The sequence below is a fragment of the Squalius cephalus genome (assembly GCF_949319135.1).
Source record: "Squalius cephalus genome assembly, chromosome: 17".
Taxonomy (NCBI): Eukaryota; Metazoa; Chordata; class Actinopteri; order Cypriniformes; family Leuciscidae; genus Squalius; species Squalius cephalus.
This window is the reverse complement of record NC_137138.1, coordinates 4,758,292-4,778,847: the sequence shown is the minus strand read 5'-3', so window position 1 is coordinate 4,778,847 and position 20,556 is coordinate 4,758,292. Positions and strand designations below refer to the sequence as shown.

At 36.4% G+C, this 20,556-nt stretch overlaps 2 protein-coding genes across 4 annotated transcripts in view; one reads left to right on the top strand and one right to left on the bottom strand.

The window, feature by feature from the left end:
• Positions 1-3,844: 3,844 nt before the first annotated feature.
• Positions 3,845-10,345, top strand: LOC307145135 (uncharacterized protein). The gene is made up of 4 exons (XM_079847997.1): positions 3,845-3,976; positions 8,914-8,979; positions 9,179-9,347; positions 9,466-10,345. Exons 2-4 carry the CDS (start codon positions 8,965-8,967, stop codon positions 9,627-9,629), a joined length of 348 nt encoding a protein of 115 aa, XP_079704123.1. The 5' UTR covers positions 3,845-3,976; positions 8,914-8,964; the 3' UTR covers positions 9,630-10,345.
• Positions 10,346-14,162: 3,817 nt separating this feature from the next.
• The window catches only part of LOC307144889 (synaptic vesicle glycoprotein 2C), a 57,842-nt gene continuing 51,448 nt past the window's right edge, over positions 14,163-20,556 (bottom strand). For 2 of the 3 annotated variants that reach the window (XM_079847586.1, XM_079847587.1), the window contains exons 11-13: positions 20,543-20,556; positions 20,144-20,303; positions 16,364-17,623 (exon numbers count right to left, since the gene is read on the bottom strand). The exon at positions 20,543-20,556 is cut by the window's right edge and continues 190 nt beyond it. In XM_079847586.1, the coding sequence (XP_079703712.1) occupies positions 17,440-17,623; positions 20,144-20,303; positions 20,543-20,556 (358 nt within the window). In that variant the 3' untranslated portion in view covers positions 16,364-17,439. Of the gene's footprint in view, positions 15,343-16,363; positions 17,624-20,143; positions 20,304-20,542 lie in introns of those variants that run through there. The other variant, XR_013818846.1, reaches the window with a different exon arrangement.

Sequence of the window (20,556 nt, the reverse complement as noted above, 5' to 3'; positions counted from 1 at the left end):
AAAGGTCGGAAGACCAAAGTTTCATGTGTAAATACAGTAACACACCATTGCGATACATCCACATGAAGACGTTGTTCTGCAGGTTCGTCGTCTTCATTTTCATCTCGCTCCTGCTCCGACTCTGGCTCGAACATGTAAGGCTGGCTGGACAAGTCTTCCGTTGTTGACATTTTGTTAATAACGTGTGAATAAAAAGTTTCTGTACCGCTAGATAATCGTATCTCTGCTATCAAACTACAAAAATGGCCGAACGGGGTGGAGTTGAACCGAGTGTCACCTCTACAACCTGGAGAGGGGGCGGGGTATGAAGTGTCTCAATTGTATTTAAAGAGACCGCACCAAAACGAGTTGCTCTCAGACGCACATCAGAAAAGGGGTAGAAAAGGGGCCTGTGGAGCTATAATAATGAGGAATTCAGACCCCTCCATACTTGGGAGTCGGATTGAATCGCTCCGTACTTGGGAGTTGGATTGAATCACTCTGTTCTTGGAAGTTGGATTGAATCGCTCTGTACTTGGGAGTCAGATTGAATCACTCGGTTCTTGGGAGTTGGATTGAATCGCTCTGTACTTGGGAGTCGGATTGAATCGCTCTGTACTTGGGAGTCGGATTGAATCGCTCTGTACTTGGGAGTCGGATTGAATCGCTCTGTACTTGGGAGTCGGATTGAATCGCTCTGTACTTGGGAGTCGGATTGAATCGCTCTGTACTTGGGAGTCGGATTGAATCGCTCTGTAATTGCGAGCTGTTTCTTATCGCTCTTGGGAGCCGATTCTTTTCAATGAATCAGCCAAATGTGTTCGCAAAGCAGTCTGAATTATTTTTCTACTAATAGTCATTCTAATAGTGCTAGAACAAGTATAATTTGACCTTCTATTTCAAGTGTGACTATTGAACCAGAAGTAATAATATTACCATCTCTTGTATTAGGCTATTTCTTTCTAGACTCATTATTTGATTAGCAAACTGGAAGTTGTCAAAAAAAGAGCGGTGTCTGAGATCTCTGCTCTCTGCAACTTTACCACAGAAGAAGCTGGTCCCTCAGCTGTTCAAGAGAACACCCCACCAAAAAAGAAAATGACTCTGGGTGCCTTCTTTAAAAACAGTGCACCATCCACCACGCCACACCCACAATCTGAGAAAACAAAAATTGAGACTGAGCTTGCAACATATTTCCTTATTCCAGACATAGAGCCAGACACAGATCCTCTTGAATGGTGGAAGCTGCATCAGCCCAACTTTCCAAGGCTAAGCTTACTGGCTAAAAAATATCTTTCTATTCCAGCCACTAGTGCCCCCTCAGAGAGGGTATTTAGTGTGGGTGGGGGAATAGTTACCTGCAACCGGGCCTGCCTTAAGCCAGAGGTTGTGGACAGGCTCATCTTTCTTGCAAAAATTTTTTAGAATGAGCATGCACAATGTTTCAGAGATCTAACAAGCACGTGTTTTGTTGTTATAGATAAAAGTTTACATTTGTTCACTCTTTGAGCAGGCTATATGTCTGCCACAGGCATGTTTCATTTTTTATATTCACACTATACTGAGAAGAGTTTATTTTTTTAATTGTAATGTTATATGTTACAAAATTTGTAATTATCTGATTTCTTGAACAGAAAATTTAAGCTACTGTGAAGTTGTTGCACTTTTGCTTAAACCTGGGTTAAAGCTTGAAATTGTTGAATGACAGAGCCTCATTTACTTTTTGTTTTGGGATTCTACGCATTTTAACTCTTGAGGACAATCATAGCAATAAAGTTGCACTTTTGACACTATATCTGATGTCTGCAGTCATTTTTTAAGTGCATTGGGAAAAAAAATCGAAAATCGAATCGAAACTCGAATTTTTCTATAAAAATCGAAGATTTTTTTTTTAGGCAAAATCGCCCAGCCCTAGGCCCGAGTTTTTGCCTCCACAACCACCCGGGCTGCAGTTCGCTTGGCCTGCCGGTACCCATCAGCTGCCTCAGGAGTCCCACAAGCCAACCAGGCCCGATAGGACTCCTCCTTCACCTTGACGGCATCCTTTACTTCCGGTGTCCACCACCGGGTTTGGGGATTGCCGTCTCGAGAGGCACTGGAGACCTTACGGCCACAGCTCCGAGCGGCCACTTCGACAATGTAAGTCGAATATCTCCAGACTATTGAGACTCAATATCTCCAGACTCCCTCGGGATCCGGTTGAATTATTTTTTGTTAAATCACATAAAATGAGTAATTTATTTTTTCTAAAAACATCAAATCTCAATTTTTTTAACACAACTGGGTTAAATAAAAAATAAAACATTTATCACATAAAAATTCTCTCTCTCTCTCTCTCTCTCTCTCTCTCACACACAAACACTGCTGAGAGGGAGAAGCGCACGGCTAGTGGTGGGCGATACTGCAAATTTTGGTACCAAGTAAATACAGGGCCATCGCCGATATCGATACCGATACCGATACTTTTTAATTTTAAAAGCATGCACTTGAACTTGTATGCACTTTCCTGTGCTAGAGCAGTGTGTCATGATGTATGAGGTGAATGCATTTACATTTACATTTACATATTTAGCTGACGCTTTTATCCAAAGCGACTTACAATTGCTATATATGTCAGAGGTCGCACGCCTCTGGAGCAACTAGGGGTTAAGTGTCTTGCTCAGGGACACATTGGTGTCTCACAGTGGATTCGAACCCGGGTCTCTCACACCAAAGACATGTGTCTTATCCACTGCGCCACACCACCCCACCCCACCCCACCCCACCCCACCCCACCCCCTGAATGCATCATTAATATGCTAAATCTGAATACGTTTTCATGACTACTAAATATTTTGTGATTTGTGCTCTCAACTCGCCTGTAATTAGTCAGTGACTTTTACAAAACTACCCTAATTATAGTACTAGCCTACTAGTATACTAGCCTACTGTTCAAAAGTTTGGGGTCTGTAAGATTTTTAATTCTCTTCTGCATTTATTTGATCAAAAATACAGTAAAAACTGGAATATTACAATTTAACATAGGTTTTCTATGTCATAGTAAACTGTAATTTATTCATGTGATCAAAGCTGAATTTTCGGCATCATTACTCCAGTCATGATGATAATTCATTTTAATATGCTGATTTGTTGCTCAGGAAATATTTCTTATTATTATCAATGTTGAAAACAGTTTCATATTTTTGTGGAAACCATGATACATTTTATGCAGAATTATTTGATGAACAAAGTTGAAAGAACAGCATTTATATGAAGTAGATTTTTTTTAACAGTGTAAAACCCTTGACTGTCACTTTTGATCAATTTAATGCATCGATCCTTGTTGAATAAAAATATTAATTTCATTAAAAAAATCTTACTGACGTCAACATTTTGAACCGTTATGTACACTTTTGGTTTGTTTATTGCGAAATAACTCCCGATTGTTTCTCTGTCATCTAAGCAAGGCTTCGTTTCCCAAACGCACTGGGCCTGTGAACACCAGCATCGAACGCTCTGATTGGTTTCGTTTTGTATCCAGATGACTAGGACTAGGAGAAAAGTTCTATCCTACACAATTATACGCTAACATTCGCTTATTTTTCAACTTAGAAGCTTATTTTATGCACTGAATTGCGTGATAAATTAATAAAAAATTACTGGTAAAAAACACACACATTTGGATCGATATTTTTATGTGAGGATCGATCCTTTTCGATACCACGTCAGTATCGATATATCGATACTTAAGGATCGATCCGCCCACCCCTAGTCACGGCATCAGCTCTCACAAACTCTTTAAACTTTAAACGTTTAACCCGCGCGCGGAGGACCGGAACCCTTCCTTCTCCACGCGCCCGGGTGAGTGTCTGTGCGGGATTCAGTCGCAGTGTGTGTGTGTATGTGTGTGTCCAGGTTTTGAGGATTGTTGTTCTCCGGTTTCTATGGACTCTAGTCTCGAGAGGTTTTAGGACTTTGAGCTGCACTTGTTCCTCCGCGGCTGGATCATTTACAGCAGGTTTCTTCCTCCTCTATACGACACAACACTCCAGTTTCGCCGTATATCGCTGTTTGTTCGCGTTTAGTGCCGGGTTAGTTTAGTGTTTCTTTGTATTTGGTTCAGAAACAACCGAACAAAAGGAAAGTATTTGCTCTTTAAAATATCAAATGCTCATTGGCTGACAGCGACTCTGTCGTCTTCTGTCGCTCCCTTTTAATTGTTTGTTTGCATATGTTAATTCAAACTGGGTTAACCTGCACGTTTAGTGCTGTTTAGTTTAGTTTGTGTTTTTTTAAATGTTAGTCTGGCATTTAGGGTCATGTAAAAGGTCTGCAGTCAAACTCGCATAAATTATCCCAGACTTTTCATTCAAACAACAAAAGAGTCTTCTAGCTCAAATGAGACCACAACAGATTTTTTTTTCTTTGTGCTTTTTTTAGTTGAGAACTAGTCAAGGTTATGTTTAGTTGTACAAACTTCCTATATAATCAATGCAAATGTATTTGATGACGACATGAGCATCATCATTTTCAACATCAAATTTTAGGTTAAAGTTTTAATCACCCTTTTGTTGTTTTGTTGTTTAATTTAACCCTCATGTGGTGTTCAGGACATTTTTGTCCGGAGAAGATTTTCTTTTTCCCGAAAATACTAGTTAATGTTATCGCTTTGGACTGAAACTTGGTGACTTTTTTCACAAATGGTATACATACTTCTGAAATGTTTTGTGACACTTTTCTTAATTTTTTAGGGGGGGTTTTGTCACCTTACTATAAAAACTATAAAAAATAGATTATAAATCTCTCATTATACTATATTTTCACCCAATATTGGATTCAATCTTTTTGTCAACTTGTTCTCTTTCAGTTAGGACTGGTTTTATATTTCTATTTGCATCTGATTAATCGTAGGCCTCATTTATTTGAGAGTAGGCATCTCATTTTTTGAGTAAAAAAATACATTATTTTTGAATAATTTTGGAAATATTAAATAAAATCTGAAGAAAATTGGCACTGTTGATCACATTAGTCTACAAAAAATTTTCACCAGGAATTTTGTTTTGAAAAACTTTTATTTTGTACAATATGGCACAGAGTTACACTTGTGGTGTTCCACTGGGCCATTGAGGGCCATTGTGGGCCATTGTTTCAATGGGCCATTGAAAGTGAATGAGAGAGACCAATGCAATCAATGAATGGAACAACACAAAATATGTATCATTTTAAAGCTTAGAATCTCAACTTTTTAATGCATCTAATCACTTTGATCAAATCCTAACGACTGCTGAGTTATCACTCTAAAACGGAGTGTACCCCCCGCAGGCGCCACCTAGCTGCGAAATAAATAATCATAATATTTTTCAAAAATATTACCTTGATCAACTTAAAATAGGTGTCATTTGAAAGCTTAGAGTCTGAAATTTACAATGAATGTAGCCAATTTAATAAACTCCTAAGTAGTGCAGAGTTATTTGCTGATAAATAGAAAAAAAACAATTTATAAACTTTTGTATTGCATTCAGCAATATGTCAAATACATCATACAAATGTCATTTGAGTCTTAATTAGTAGAATACAACAAGCATAATTGTTTCAGGCTTTTTACTAAACTTGAGCGAGGTTTTTGTAAAAGAAGCCCTTCAAGAGACCCATGTGTAAACCATGTATGGATGCTGAATTTTAGACACATTTCCGCTCGTAACTTCATGAAACATGCTCCGATTGTGGAAAATGACACATCATTATTTACAGCAGATGCTTACAATTAAAATGAGTCCTCAACATAATCCATCACTCAGAACTAAAGATATTCCTCATTGTGTTCTAACACAAAAGAAATTCACGGACTCACGTAGCCAAGCAAGGTAGCTTAGACTTGGCCTTTTTACTCAAAATAAATATTACTCAAATAAATGAGGCCTACGACTAATCAGATGCAAATAGAAATATAAAACCAGTCCTAACTGAAAGAGAACAAGTTGACAAAAAGATTGAATCCAATATTGGGTGAAAATATAGTATAATGAGAGATTTATAAGCTATTTTTTATAGTCCGGACATTTTTGTCCGTGAAACACCACAGGGGTAATTGGGTTGTGAACACCACACAAGGGTTAAATGGTCTCATGTGTTATGAATGATATGCATGGAAATAAAATGAATATAAGTAGTACAATTTTACATGCAGTTTCTCAGTTAATAATATGAGTTTATAATTGCATGTAGTTTAAACATTAAAGCAACTATATGCAGACAGAGTATTTTTCGACACAGTTAATGAATCTTTTTCAGCTTGTTTCTGTTGCATGTGCTCATTTTTAAACTGCATAAATCCTCATGTAGTTTTTAAAAGATGTTTGGAGACTCTTTGGTCTCTCAGATAGGAGCCTGAAGGCTGGCTAAAATAGAAGCAAGGTAAAAGTGTCTGCTAAGTGGAAGAATGTAGCTTGTTTTAAAAAGTGGGTGGGGTGGGGGTTGCTAATACAATGCTAAATCAAATATATGTACAATAACATTACGATGTCCAGCAATCGATTTAAATAGCAGGCTACATGGGGTTTAATTTGTCGTTTAATGCCTAATATATGTTATAGATCCGCCTATGTAATTACGGGGCATCTTAATGGTCTAGTGGTAGAACTTTCGCCTACCGTACAGAGCCCCACCCGTCCCACCCGCAAATTACGCCTATGAGCTTGACATGAACTGTTGGCTGTCAGCGGAGGGTTATCATTCAGACAATGCCTTTGTGTCCATGACCTCTTGACCCCTAATGCCTAAAAAGTGACCCTTGAAATTATGGAATTTAATCTTTGCTTCAGGGACGTTGGTGTAAAACGTGTGTAAAAGCACATGATACTGTTATTAAAAGATAAAAAGGATTCTTATTGCTAGAACTAAATATTTAAGTTTAGCATCAGGCGTAATTTTGTTGATTTGTTTTCCCATCAATATAGAGTTGGGTTATGTTCAGAATAGCAAACCCTACTTCTTGTACTTGTGTTTTTTTTGCATTTACATTTATTCATTTAGCAGTATTTATACAGTATGCATGTAATACAGATCACCTACAGCATGTCAAGTCAAGTCATCTTCATTTATATAGCGCTTTTAACATTGTTTCAAAGCAGCTTTACAGAGATAAACGTATAATTTAAGGTAACAGAGATTGTTTTGGCTTTATAGCGGTTCTTTAATAAAGTTATTTTCAAGCTAAAGTTAGTTTTGATTGATTCGCTTCCGTCGCAACGATCATTTGTTATTAAATTAGGGGCCGCTAAGACGACACCATTCTCTCTACACAGACTTTAAACGCGAACCTGTGAGAAACGCTGATGCGCATGCGCATTAATAATTGGTTCTATAGTTATGTGCGTTTGAATATATGTGCGCAGGTTTGGAATTCCCTACAGACCCAGCCTAAACAAAGTACTGGTCTTTCCTTATAAATTTTGATACAGAATTTTATTTTATTTTGTCACTTCGGGGTAGATACGCAAAACTAATTTTCCCGACAACGCTTTATCTGTCGAGTGGTAAAGGGATCCTCCATAGGAAAAGACTAGTTGGCACTTCAGCACTGCGTTGTCATCAAGTCCAGGCGAAGGTCCTTCGTCAGATCTGGATACGGCCTGGATCCGGCAGGCTGCGGGAAAACCTCGGGATAAACAAAGACACTAAAGACACAAAAGTCTAAAAGATTAGTTAAAAAGAAAGAAATATTAGTTGGAAAGAAAGAAATATAAGTTGGAAAGAAAGAAAGATTAGTTAGAAAGAAAGAAAGATTAGGTAGAAAGAAAGAAAGATTAGGTAGAAAGAAAGAAAGATTAGGTAGAAAGAAAGAAAGAAAGAAAGATTAGGTAGAAAGAAAGAAAGAAATATTAGTTGGAAAGAAAGAAAGAAATATTAGTTGGAAAGAAAGAAAGATTAGTTGGAAAGAAAGAAAGTAAGGAAGAAAGATAAAGATTAGGAAGAAAGAAAGAAAGAAAGATTAGGTAGAAAGAAAGAAAGAAAGAAAGATCAGTTAGAAAGAAAGAAAGCTGGATTAGTTAGAAAGAAAGAAAAATAGATTAGTTAGAAAGAAAGAAAGAAAGATGGCAGTTTACACATCACCGATGTCCTGATGGTTATACTACAACACTTATTTTGGGAAAAATATATTTTAAATTGTATATACAATTGTAAATATCCTTTTTATAATTTTTATGAAAAATATTTAATAATTTCACTGTAATACACTGCATTGTCATCAAATTCAGTTCAAACATCACTGCTGTCCTGATGGTTATACTACAACACTTATTTTGGAAAAATAAATAAATAATAATAAAAATAAATAAATAAATAAATACAGTGAAGTTTTGAATTACATTGCAGTTATTGAATATTTTCCATAAAAATCATCAAAATTATAATTTTACAATTGTATATACAATTTAAAATATATTTTTCCCCAAAATAAGTGTTGTAGTATAACCATCAGAACAGCACTGATGTGTGAACTGAATTTGATGACACAATAGTCTGTGACAGTGAAGTTATTGACTGTTTTTTTCGGGTTTTGCACTTTGCAGACGGTCCCTTCGGATCTGTCTCTCTGCCGCCTGCGCATAGAGTTCAGTGTATTTTGTCCACTGCGAATCATTTCGAATTTTACTTGTTTCCGAGCGTCGTTTTCCTACGTTATATTTTCTCTGTGCTTACAGGTTGACATGTTTGAGTTTGAAAGCTATTCAGTACAAAGTCGCTATATAGCCTACAAGTGCTCACTGGCACAGTGTGATTTTATAAACACTCTGGATTATTCTACACCTCTCTTCATCTTTAGCTTTATTTTCATATAGATGACTGGATTATTATCTTTTTTTTATCAGAAATGTTCCTGATCTGAATCTATATCATCAGTTCAGTCACTGTATTATAATTATGATAATGTTTTTTTTCCTTCATTTACAGTCTCTGTTGATCCAGTCGGAGCTGTAAAAGTGTCGTTCTGATTAATCAAATATGATCAAACATGAGGTGAGAAGAGAAAGAGGTTTATAATCAGGACTCGCACATAAAATCACATTTATATATTTGTCATTTATCATCATCGTTGATTATTATGAATATAGTGTTAATATGAGATGTTGTAATAACACTGAGCTCATGCTGATCTGATATCTTGTGATATGATGTTATATCGCTTTAATGAAAATCTGTCTGTGTGATTGAACAGATTCAAATGAAGAGGAGAAAGAAAATCACCAGAAATCACAGATCAGCAGAAAATAAGAAGACTGCGAAAAAAATGGAGGACAGAAATGAGACACAAACCAGTGAATCACAAGATGAAAGTAGACAGAGACTTGTTAGATGTGAGAGTATGGGGAAACTGAAGCCAGTCTGTGAGTGTTTGATCATTATGGGACTTTATTTAATCTTTCATCACATTTTAGTCTGTTTTAAATTGAGAACATAATCCAAAACATTGCGGATAATCTGATATATATTTGTGATTTCTAGTCTCCTGTGATTCAGACGAGCCTGTAAAGTTTGATTCTGAGGTCAAAACTGAGGTGAGATTCTCATCAAACCCTTCATCATGTTCACAAGAACATCATCATCATCATCATCATCATCATCATCATCATCATCACACTGACATCCATCAGCAGCTGAAGACCTGAACATTTTTCTTTATTCTTTATTTTCAAGGATAACCCCTTGAGATGCACCATCTCATTTTCGAGGGGGTCCTTTACATTACAAAGAAACCAGCATCAAGATGGAAAATCATAATTAAAGTAAATACAACACAAGACTATAACAAACATTTAGATACAGTAACATTCACATTCATATACTCGCACGCACTAACAATGCTCCCACAGACCTAATCCCTTCTCTTTTAGCCCAAACCATAATCGAAGAATCAGTGAGCCATCTGCGAAAATGCAATATTTTTATTTATAAATGCAAACATGTATATGCAAACATGTACAATATAAACAAAAATAATAAATAAAATTAAAAGAAAGAGAGATCAGAAACAGGAACACAGTGTTTGAAAATTGAAAAATGAAATTGAAAACATCATCATCATCATCATCATCATCATCACTGACATCTGTAGGAGTATTAATTATTTGATATTTATTATTGGTTATTCACTGTCACGTGGGCACAGGTGATCACTTCCGTTTTCTTTATCATTTCCTTTGGCGGATTGTTTGATCAGTTCATGACACAAATCTGATGATTTTAAGGTCATGAAAAACATGTATGAAAGAAATTAAAATGTGGATTAATTATATGTGCACTGCAGTATAATAAATGAAATGCCATGTAAGATAATTATGACAGTTCAGCTTGCATAAAGAAATAAAATATTGACTGTATATGTAAATATGCAGTGATTTATTTATATGCAGTGATTTAAACAAACTCTTATTCTTTAAACTCACAGAGATTCACACACACTGCTCAGAGATTCAATCCTACACAAACATGTTTTTCAGTGTACATGAAACTCGCCACTGATAATTTACTCAAAAGTATCTCAACTGTAGCTTGTGTAAGACTGAAAATACTGGTCTATGGGACAAAATGGCCCTGCTGGCTAATTAACATTCGACCTCCCCATATACAGCCTTTCTTCCTCTCAGAAACAAAGAACTCACACAAGAACATGGTTTAATGTGAATGTTTATCATTGACTTTTATGCTTTTGGTGTCATTTGAAATGTCTCAAAGTGAGTGGTACAGATATCTCATATCCAGATAGATAAAATAAAAGGAAATAAGGTTTATAGAAGTTTAGAGAACTGGTTTAAAGTTAAAGGGACACCAGGCAAGTCTGAGTGTTTTTTCTCTACGAAGCTCCCCCTAGTGTCTGGTAGTATAATGCTTTCAAACACTCTGTCATAAAAACGAACTGTTGTCCCTCCCCCCTCACCACGAGCAACCCAGCTGATCAGCTGTCAACCCAGCTGAGTAGAGGAACCGGCTATTTCAAAACCAGTTATGTCTACCGAGGCAAGTAAAGCAATACTTTCTTTCCAACTGATGGTGATTTTTTTTTATTTTTATTGTGTTGTCATGCATACTAACGTTAGTATTTTTACCGGGAACGAACGATATGAACGAGGCGAACTACTGCTTTCGTGTTTGTTTGTTTGTTTGTTTTTGGGAGAGTGGGCATGAGCATAAAAAAAATATATATCGGAGGCTAATATTTGTCTAAAGTTATATTAGCAAGGTTCATCTAGTAGAATGACGGTTACCTTTGCCTGTCTAAGAAAACATCAGAACGTTTTTTCTAGCTCGATCATGATATGTGCAGCATGTTTATTGCCTATTATCAGACGCGTTGACTTAATGACATAAAATAAAAGTGTAAGTTACACAAATAAAACCTACAGAGGAATGGTCAAACAACTACAGAAATCAAACGTGTTTGCTATGACAATGCTAACATCAAAGTTATAGTATCTAGCGTACTAGTAAGCCCGTAACAGACAGCGATCATAATAAAAACCTTTACAGACAAAAGCAAACATCCTGAGGTCACAATTACTTGAAATTTAAATATTAAACACAGTAATAAGGCCAGGTCAGCATCCGTTTTGCAGGCTTCTGTTTCTCTCAGTTCTCGCCATTCTGAAAAAGCCGGTCCAATATTTACTCGAGTCTGACTTCTTGCTCGGTCAGTCTCCCGTTTCCTCTTTCGTTGGTCCTCCGACAAAGATTTCCTAGCTTTCTGCTTCTTTTTTACAGCCTCAGCCATAACTCAATCTATCATTGCCCTTCGCTTATAGCTATACGGTGCTTGAATGGGGGCGTGTACGTGTGCAGTGCCGTCAAGCAATTCGTTACATCGCGAGACCTGATATCACGCGATACTTCCTGACGGCGAGGCCGCCGACCCGCCGGCCCAAAGTTGCAAGTGAGTTTTTTCCGCTCTCGGGCACCAGGGGGGTGCGAAACCACCACCATTCAACCCAAAATAAGTAATATAACCATTCCACTGACTCCGAAGCTGTTCAGTTAAGGTAAAAAAGTTACCTAGTGTCCCTTTAAGGCCAGATAAGGCAACCCCCCTTCTGTGGGATAGAAGCCATTTGAGGGCGGTTTCCCCACCCCCATGTCACCTGGTCAAGGAAACAAAGGAAGTTGTTTTGGGCTCGCTCGCGCTCTTCTCTGGTGGACGCGGACTTAGGTGGTCTCTCTCTAGCTGGGTAAGATTCTTTGGTGTAACCATTGTATAATCATGTTTTAGATATTTGAATTGATTGAGGAATTGATCTCTGATATCTGAAATATTAAATTGTTACATGTGATTATTCTAACTGATTGTGACATTGTTCATTTAATGGTTAAAAGGAATAGTCAAACATTTGCTCACTTTTAGTGAGGCACAGATATCATTAAAACCTTTTCATTTATGGAGTCAGATGAAATAAACGAGTAAATATATATGATTAATATATTGCATTTAACCAACCAATACTTTGCATGAGAAAAGGACAGTAACACGTGATACCTTCCCCGTGTATTGGCGAACCGGCGATTGGACCAATATTTCACGGGCCTTGCACTTGAAATTATATAATTATATAAAATTAGATTAGACATTTTACTTATTTTACTTAAGAATTGCGCTTTTATAGCACAAAAATTAGGGTATTATATTATGTTTTGCTTATGTTATTAGGATGACAGGATCAAATATATTAATAAACCTTATATATATTATATACATTTGTTTTTAACCTAAACCAATTATACTATAACAATATAATAAATATAATTTGAAATAAATATAAATAATAGATGTAAGTCATACACATATTGTAATTATAAAATTAAATAAATTATGTTGTTTATTTATACTAATATATGATTGCATCGGAAACAGCAGTATTTTAGCTATAAAAACAAGACATATTCAATGAGAGGAGTTCATGTGTCGCTCTGACGCAATGCGAGACGTTTGGAGTATCATTATGAAAATATGATAAGCGAGTTTTCCTAACTTTTTTAAGGTGTGTTTGCTTATATTTTCATGATGAACACGAGTGATCGCACGAGCTCCAAACGTCTTATATTACTATTATTAGACGATTTATTTTATTTATTAAAAAATATAATAATAGAGGTCACAATAACATACATTTTGACATTCACTTGTTTTCAATCAATTTAATCAGGTTTTAAATAATATAATGGAGTTATGCGTAACACAAACGGGTTGCATCGTTTCCGGTTCAGGTCTTTTTTAGTGCTTCATTAAATACAGAGCCGTTTTACTCAAGATGCCTTGAGGAGTGAGCAAAGATGAGCATAACCAATATCCACCGCATATGCAGATCTGTAAGTGTTTTTCCCTTATACTCACTAACATTCGAACATCAAAACTAAATATAGTGTCAACAGAGAAAATAGTTAGCTAGGATTAATTAGTTGATTAAAAGTCCATTGCCGTCAGTACATACTGCCATTAGAGGGATGATTCACCCAAAAATGAAAATTCTGTCATTAATTACTAACCCTCATTTCTTTCCAAACCTGTAAGATTTTCATTCATCTTCAGAACACAAATGAAAATATTTTTGATGAAATCTGAGAGATTTCTGTCCCTCCATTGACGGTCTATGCAACTACCACTTTCAAGACCTAGAAAGGTAGTAAAGACATCATTAAAGTAATACATGTGACTCCAGGGGTTTAGCCTAAGTTTTATGAAGCGACGTGAGTTCTTTTGCAATTATACTTTGTAATATGCAATAAAAACCAAAAATTTTACAAAATAAAAAACATAATTAACTACTTTATTTACAAAATATTAGTCTCCAACACGTGTTCATGAGAGCACCACAAGGCATGTGTGTTGTGTTAAAAACAGACGTTGTTGCGTGAACGTGTGTTATGTTTTGTAAATGAAGTGGTTAATTATGTTTGTTTTTCGCAAACAAAGCACTCTTGTCGCTTCATAAAACTGAGGTTAAACCACTGGACCAAATTTTTTCTCCACCCAAAATATCAGTTACAGAATCTTAATCGATTCTTCTCATCAGATTCTGCTTTGATATTTTATGATATATTACACCTTATATCACACTCTGAGACAGAATGAAGGATGTAACTCTTAACTTTTATTCCACAGAAATGAATATGGGGTCTGTTTAAAGGAAAAAATAAGCAGACACTCTTTAGTCTTATAATGAAACTCTTTAATAGCAGTACTTCTGGATCCACTTCAGTTCCGTTCACACTGTACATGGCACCTTTCTCTCTCTTTTCAAAATAAAATCAGATATATCAGAGAAATCTGGCCAGCAGTGACGGCAGACGTGTCGTTGGCATGCCAGATCCACAACCAATCAAAACCCATTTCAGAACGACATCACACGCTCACAATAATGATACATTCATCTTTCAAACCGAGAAATAAACTCATGGCGAAAGCACGACAGACAAATCACTGCAACACAAATCTCAATATGCACATGCACGGGTGTATTTATCAACAAGACATCATGTTTCATTTGTGTGTGTGGAATTTTTCAGATAGGCCACTTGAATTTGTTCAGAAATGAATATAAAAAACACAAGTTCAACTTTATATTGAATTCGTTCCTCTCACGAACCGAATTTGTTCAGAACACCTGCAAGATTGTTAACTCAAATAACACCCCCAAAAAAATCACACAACCAGCCCAAATAAACACCTATAGACAGAAATGAATGTCAGTAAATACAATATATCTACACATACACATGAGGAGACGTTTGCATACACATATGACCATGAAAAAATAATGTTTCAACTCAACAGGCAACACTTTACAACATTTAGACGTGTACAGCAAACGTTGTCGCCCGTGATAAGTTCAAAACAAGTGTTTATCTTAACTTTCCCGACATACACACGACAAAATATCATTAAATTAGGCCAGAAACAAAGTTCTCCACTTGAAAGGTCTCAGCGTTGACTTGTGTAGAGTTTGTTTCTGCTGTTTAGTGTACTTCAGTGCATGTAGACAGCAGCAGAAGAGATCAGACCAGGCTGAATGGCTTTTATTATTTTCTATGATGCGGCCGTATCACGTCTAGTCATATTGCACAATTGCATGTATGAAATTTCCAGTGGAATGTGATGAAATGGCGAAACACGACCTATTTGAGCAGTAGAGCATCCGAAACGCACTCGGTTCTGCTGTACGATGGATCGCTACAACCTACGAGAAGCCGACCGGAGGGATTTAAGAGGAAGGAGGCACGGAGAGGAAGCAAAGGCCATTCAGTTTTCAGAAGAAGAGTTCGCACATGGAAGCGTAGCAGCTAGACTAGGGTTATCAAGACGCCGTAACCCTTACAGGGATGGATCAACCTAGGGTCCTTTGCACCATGACCTCGAGCCAAACACCCCGCCAGAAGCCTTTTTTTCCCTTGGTTGAACATTATTCAAGTTAGAGCTTATTTAGAGATATCAGCCGGATGGCTTAGTGCAGGCGCTAATGGATCCAAGGCTGTATCTCGTAAATTACCGCACTAATAATGCCCAGAATGGTACCAAACTTCTACAGTAGTACTAATAGGTTCTGTACTCATAAAACGAGGCATTGGAAAGTTTGTAAGTACATCAGGAGTTTATTTAAATAACACTTGCCTGATGGCTCATGCTACGGCTAACCCGGACGTCGACGTCACTTCCGTGATTTGGGAAAAGCCTGTAAAAGTCCTGGCAGAAAGCGATGCATTTTTTATTATTTTTTCCGAAGTGTTGACAACTTAGTGTTAAAGGGATAGTTCACCCAAAAATGAAAATTCTGTCATCATTTACTCACCCTCAAGTTGTTTCAAACCTGTAAGAATTTCTTTTTTCTGCTGAACACAAAAGAAGATATTTTGAAAAATGTCTGTAACCAAACAGTTGATGGACCCCATTGACTTCCATAGTATTTTTTTTTCCTACTATGGAAGTCAATGGGGTCCATCAACTGTTTGGTTACAGACATTTTTCAAAATATCTTCTTTTGTGTTCAGCAGAAAAAAGAAATTCTTACAGGTTTGAAACAACTTGAGGGAGAGTAAATGATGACAGAATTTTCATTTTTGGGTGAACTATCCCTTTAACTAATAATTGTTGCAAACTGGTACAACCACAAAATATTAGTGCATTCCTGGAACTGGGCGTCGTTACACTACATCCTTATGCATCGCTTTCTGCCAGGACTTTTACAGGCTTTTCCCAAATCACGGAAGTGACGTCGGTGTCCGGGTTAGCGGTAGCATTAGCCATCAGGCAAGTGTTATTTAAATAAACTCCTGATGTACTTACAAACTTTTCAATGCCTACAAACCAATTTGTACTGCTGTAGAAGTTTGGTGCCATTCTGGGCATTATTAGTGGGGTAATTTATGAGATACAGCCTTGGATCCATTAGCGCCTGCACTAAGCCATCCGGCTGATATCTCTAAATAAGCTCTAACTTTAATAATGTTCGACCAAAGGGAAAAAAAGGCTTCTGGGGGGTGTTTGGCTCGAGGTCATGGTGCAAAGGACCCTAGGTTGAAATTACTCCGAACCATCCCTTTAAACCAAGAGAGAGAGAGACACACAAATTAAGTCAGTTTCAGCTACATCGACGACAAAGTTCACGAAGGCAAGAATGAAGTCGAAGCGTGTTCTTCTGCTAGCTAAATCATTATAAAAAGCAGAAAATGTAAACTGGATAATCGTTATCGTTGTTTAAGAAATGCAGTGACGGCCTTTGCAATGTTTCAGGCGTTTCACTTGAAACTGGCATCGCAACAGAAGAGGCCACCATAAGAAATGGTGCAAAAAAGTCTCAGTATAATTTCTGTTTTTTATACTTATAAGCAATACCACACGAGCAAAAGTGCTGTTTTCCCGAATATGGGGAGGGGGGGTGGAGGGGGGCACCCTCTGAACTGCAAAGGCCGCCTCTGGCCACCGGAGGATCGGACCTACGCTACCAATAAAAGCTGTTATCGCTAATGTCTACATCTCTAAATGGCCTTTTTACTCTTGTTTGAGCATTTCAAAGAAATTAAGTAGTGTTTTGATATTAAAAATAAATAAAAAATATTAAAATCACCTGAATTTTTTGTGTTCAGCTAAAAAATAATAAAGATAACATTTAAAAAATAATTTCTAAATAAATAATTTTAAATAACTCTTCCAACCCAGATTAGCTCATAAACTCGCAGTCTAAAAACAGATTGACACATTTTCGTTTTGACACTTCATAACATTTGATTTACAGCAATGAAGGCATTAGTTTTAATCTAAACTGGGCAAGTCAAAAACTAAACCAATAAATTAAATCCATAAATAATTGTTTATAAGTTAAAAAACGACATACTTTAAATGAATAAAGAAAGCAAACGCATCACAGCCGCTGGCTCCACCTGCACCCTGAGCGTGTTTCCGTGGTGGCTCAGGGGTCAGAGGTCACAGGTGTAGTGGGGTCACATGAGGACGTTGGAGCGGGTGTCGGGTAGTCTCAGACCCACCAGGCCTCCGCCGACCAGCACAGTCGACGCCAGCAGGATCGGGATCGATTTCGTGATTCCCACCAACGAACCAAATATTACATTCCCCAAGACGGCGGCCAGTTTACACATGGCATTACAGAAGCCGAATCCAGTTCCCCTGCAGACCAAAGAGACCAGCAGCATTAGCAAGATCAGCAGCATTAGCAAGATCAGCAGAGCTAGCAATATCAGCAGCATTAGCAATATCAGCAGTATTAGCAATATCAGCAGAGCTAGCAATATCAGCAGAGCTAGCAAGATCAGCAGAGCTAGCAAGATCAGTAGAGCTAGCAATATCAGCAGCATTAGAAAGATCAGCAGAGCTAGCAATATCAGCAGAGCTAGCAAGATCAGCAGAGCTAGCAATATCAGCAGAGCTAGCAATATCAGCAGAGCTAGCAAGATCAGTAGAGCTAGCAATATCAGCAGGGCTAGCAAGATCAGTAGAGCTAGCAATATCAGCAGCATTAGCAAGATCAGTAGAGCTAGCAAGATCAGCAGCATTAGCAAGATCAGTAGAGCTAGCAAGATCAGCAGAGCTAGCAAGATCAGTAGCGCTAGCAATATCAGCAACATTAGCAAGATCAGCAGTGATAGCACTAATACTGGTATTTTTATAGTTAAGTTGCAGTAAGCTTTGACGTCTAAAAGTCCACAAAGTTGTGAATAAAACAAAGAGCTTTGGAATATTCAATGTGTTGCTTTTGTAATTATTTGTGAAATTTACAAGCAGTTTCTGTGTGAAAGTGGCTTAAAAGTAAATCCTACACAAAAATGTTTTTCAGTGTACATGAAACTCGCCACTGATCATTTACTCAAAAGTACCTCAACTCAACTGTAGCCAAACACTTTTCAGTGTAGTTGTTATGAAGCTGTTTATGGGGAACTATCTTTTAAATTATATAATTATATAATTAGATCAGACATTTTACTTATACAGAGCAGTGCTTTTATAGCACAAAAATTAGGGTATTATTATATTATGTTTTGTTTATGTTATTAGGATGACAGGATCAAATATATTAATAAACATTATATATATTATATACATTAATTTGTACACTAAACCATTATACTATAACAATATAATAAATATAATATGAAATAAATATAAATAATAGATGCAAGTCATACACATATTGTAATTATAAAATTAAATAAATGATGTTGTTTATTTGTACTAATATATGATTGCATTGTAAACAGCAGTATATCTCTACATTAGACATAAAATGCAGCATAAGCAGGTCCAGGAACAACAGAATAATGATTTAAATAAATACTGTATCCTTTTTTTTTATTATTTAATTAGTTAAATTGTTAGAATGAACAGATACCCAGAAGATCATTAATGTACTGTAGCAATGATATTTAGTACTATTTCTATATTATTATATATTTGTTATTATTTATATTAAATAGTTCTTTAGTTTTAAATTTTTTGTAATTTTATGTTTGTTTTTTTAAATATTCCATATTTTTATTTCAGTTTTTTTTCTTCCAGTTAGTAATTTTAGTTATTCAACTTAAACTCATTTCAGTTAGTTGCCAAAGCAACATCTCTAATTTCAGTTTTAAGTTCTTCATCGAACATTTACATGTACACTACCGTTCAAAAGTTTGGGGTCAGTAAGATTTTTTAAATGTTTTTAAAAGAAGCTCACCAACGCTGCATTTATTTGATAAAAAACAATAAATAAAAAAAAACAGTATTATTGTGAAATATTATGACAATTTAAAAGGACTGTTTTCTATTTTAATATATTTTAAACTGTAATTTATTCCTGTGATCAAAGCTGAATTTTCAGCATCATTACTCCAGTCTTCAGTGTCACATGATCCTTCAGAAATCACTCTAATATGATGATTTGATGCTCAAAAAACATTCATTATTATTATCAATGTTGAAAACAGTTGTGTACAAATTTTTTTCAAAATTATTTGATGAATAGAAAGTTCAAAAGAACAGCATTTATTTAAAATAGAATATTTTCTAACATTATAAATGTCTTTACTGTCACTTTTGATCAGTTTAACCTCGATGAATAAAAGTATTGATTTATTTTATTTCTTTCCCCCAAAAATAAAATTTAAATTCTTACTGACCCCAAAAAAAGCTTTAGATTTCAGATAAATGCTGTTCTTTTGAACTTTCTATTCATCATAGCATGAAATAAAAATGTAAAAAACTGTTTTCAACATTGATAATAATCAGAAATGTTTCTTGAGCATCAAATCATCATATTAGAGTGATTTCTGAAGGATCATGTGACACTGAAGACTGGAGTAATGATGCTGAAAATACAGCTTTGATCACAGGAATAAATTACATTTTAATATATATTCACATAGAAAACAGCTGTTTTAAATTGTCATAATATTTCACAATATTACTGTTTTTGTTTGTATTTTTAATCAAATAAATGCATCCTTGGTGAGCAGAAGAGACTTCATTTAAAAACATTAAAAATCTTACTGACCCCAAACTTTTGAACGGTAGTGTATATACAAAAAGTGTTTGTAATAATTTGATAACAGCCCCTCACTGTATCTTGATGCTCCACAGACGTCAGTGCATTAGTGACAGTCTTAAAAATGTTTGTGCTCCATGTTTATTAGCGACGGTGTGTCCGTGTACCTCCTGTCGGTGGGGTAGAGTTCGGCCGTCACCACGTCCAGTGAGTTCCAGGCTGATATACTGAGTCCGTTATAAAGGCAGAGCATCGCGATCATCATGGACTCACTGGTGCCGAACCACAGGAAGAAACAGCTGATGCCGGACAACACCATCGAGCCGCCTGAACACACGCACACACGCACACACACGCACGCACGCACGCACGCACGCACGCACGCACACACACACACACACACACACACACACACACACACACACACACACACACACACACACACAACATGACATCAGACAACAACATTAAGATAGCGCTTTTCTAGGTTCTCAAAATGATTTTTAGAATTAGAATTTTAGAATTTAGAATGTGGTGAAGTTGCAGTTGACTGGTGATGTCATCACCTAACATGCTCAAA

Coding starts and splice junctions, on each gene's coding strand:
- LOC307145135 (XM_079847997.1), top strand. Junction 9,348..9,465: donor GGGGAAACTGAAGCCAGTCT/GTGAGTGTTTGA, acceptor TGTGATTTCTAG/TCTCCTGTGATTCAGACGAG.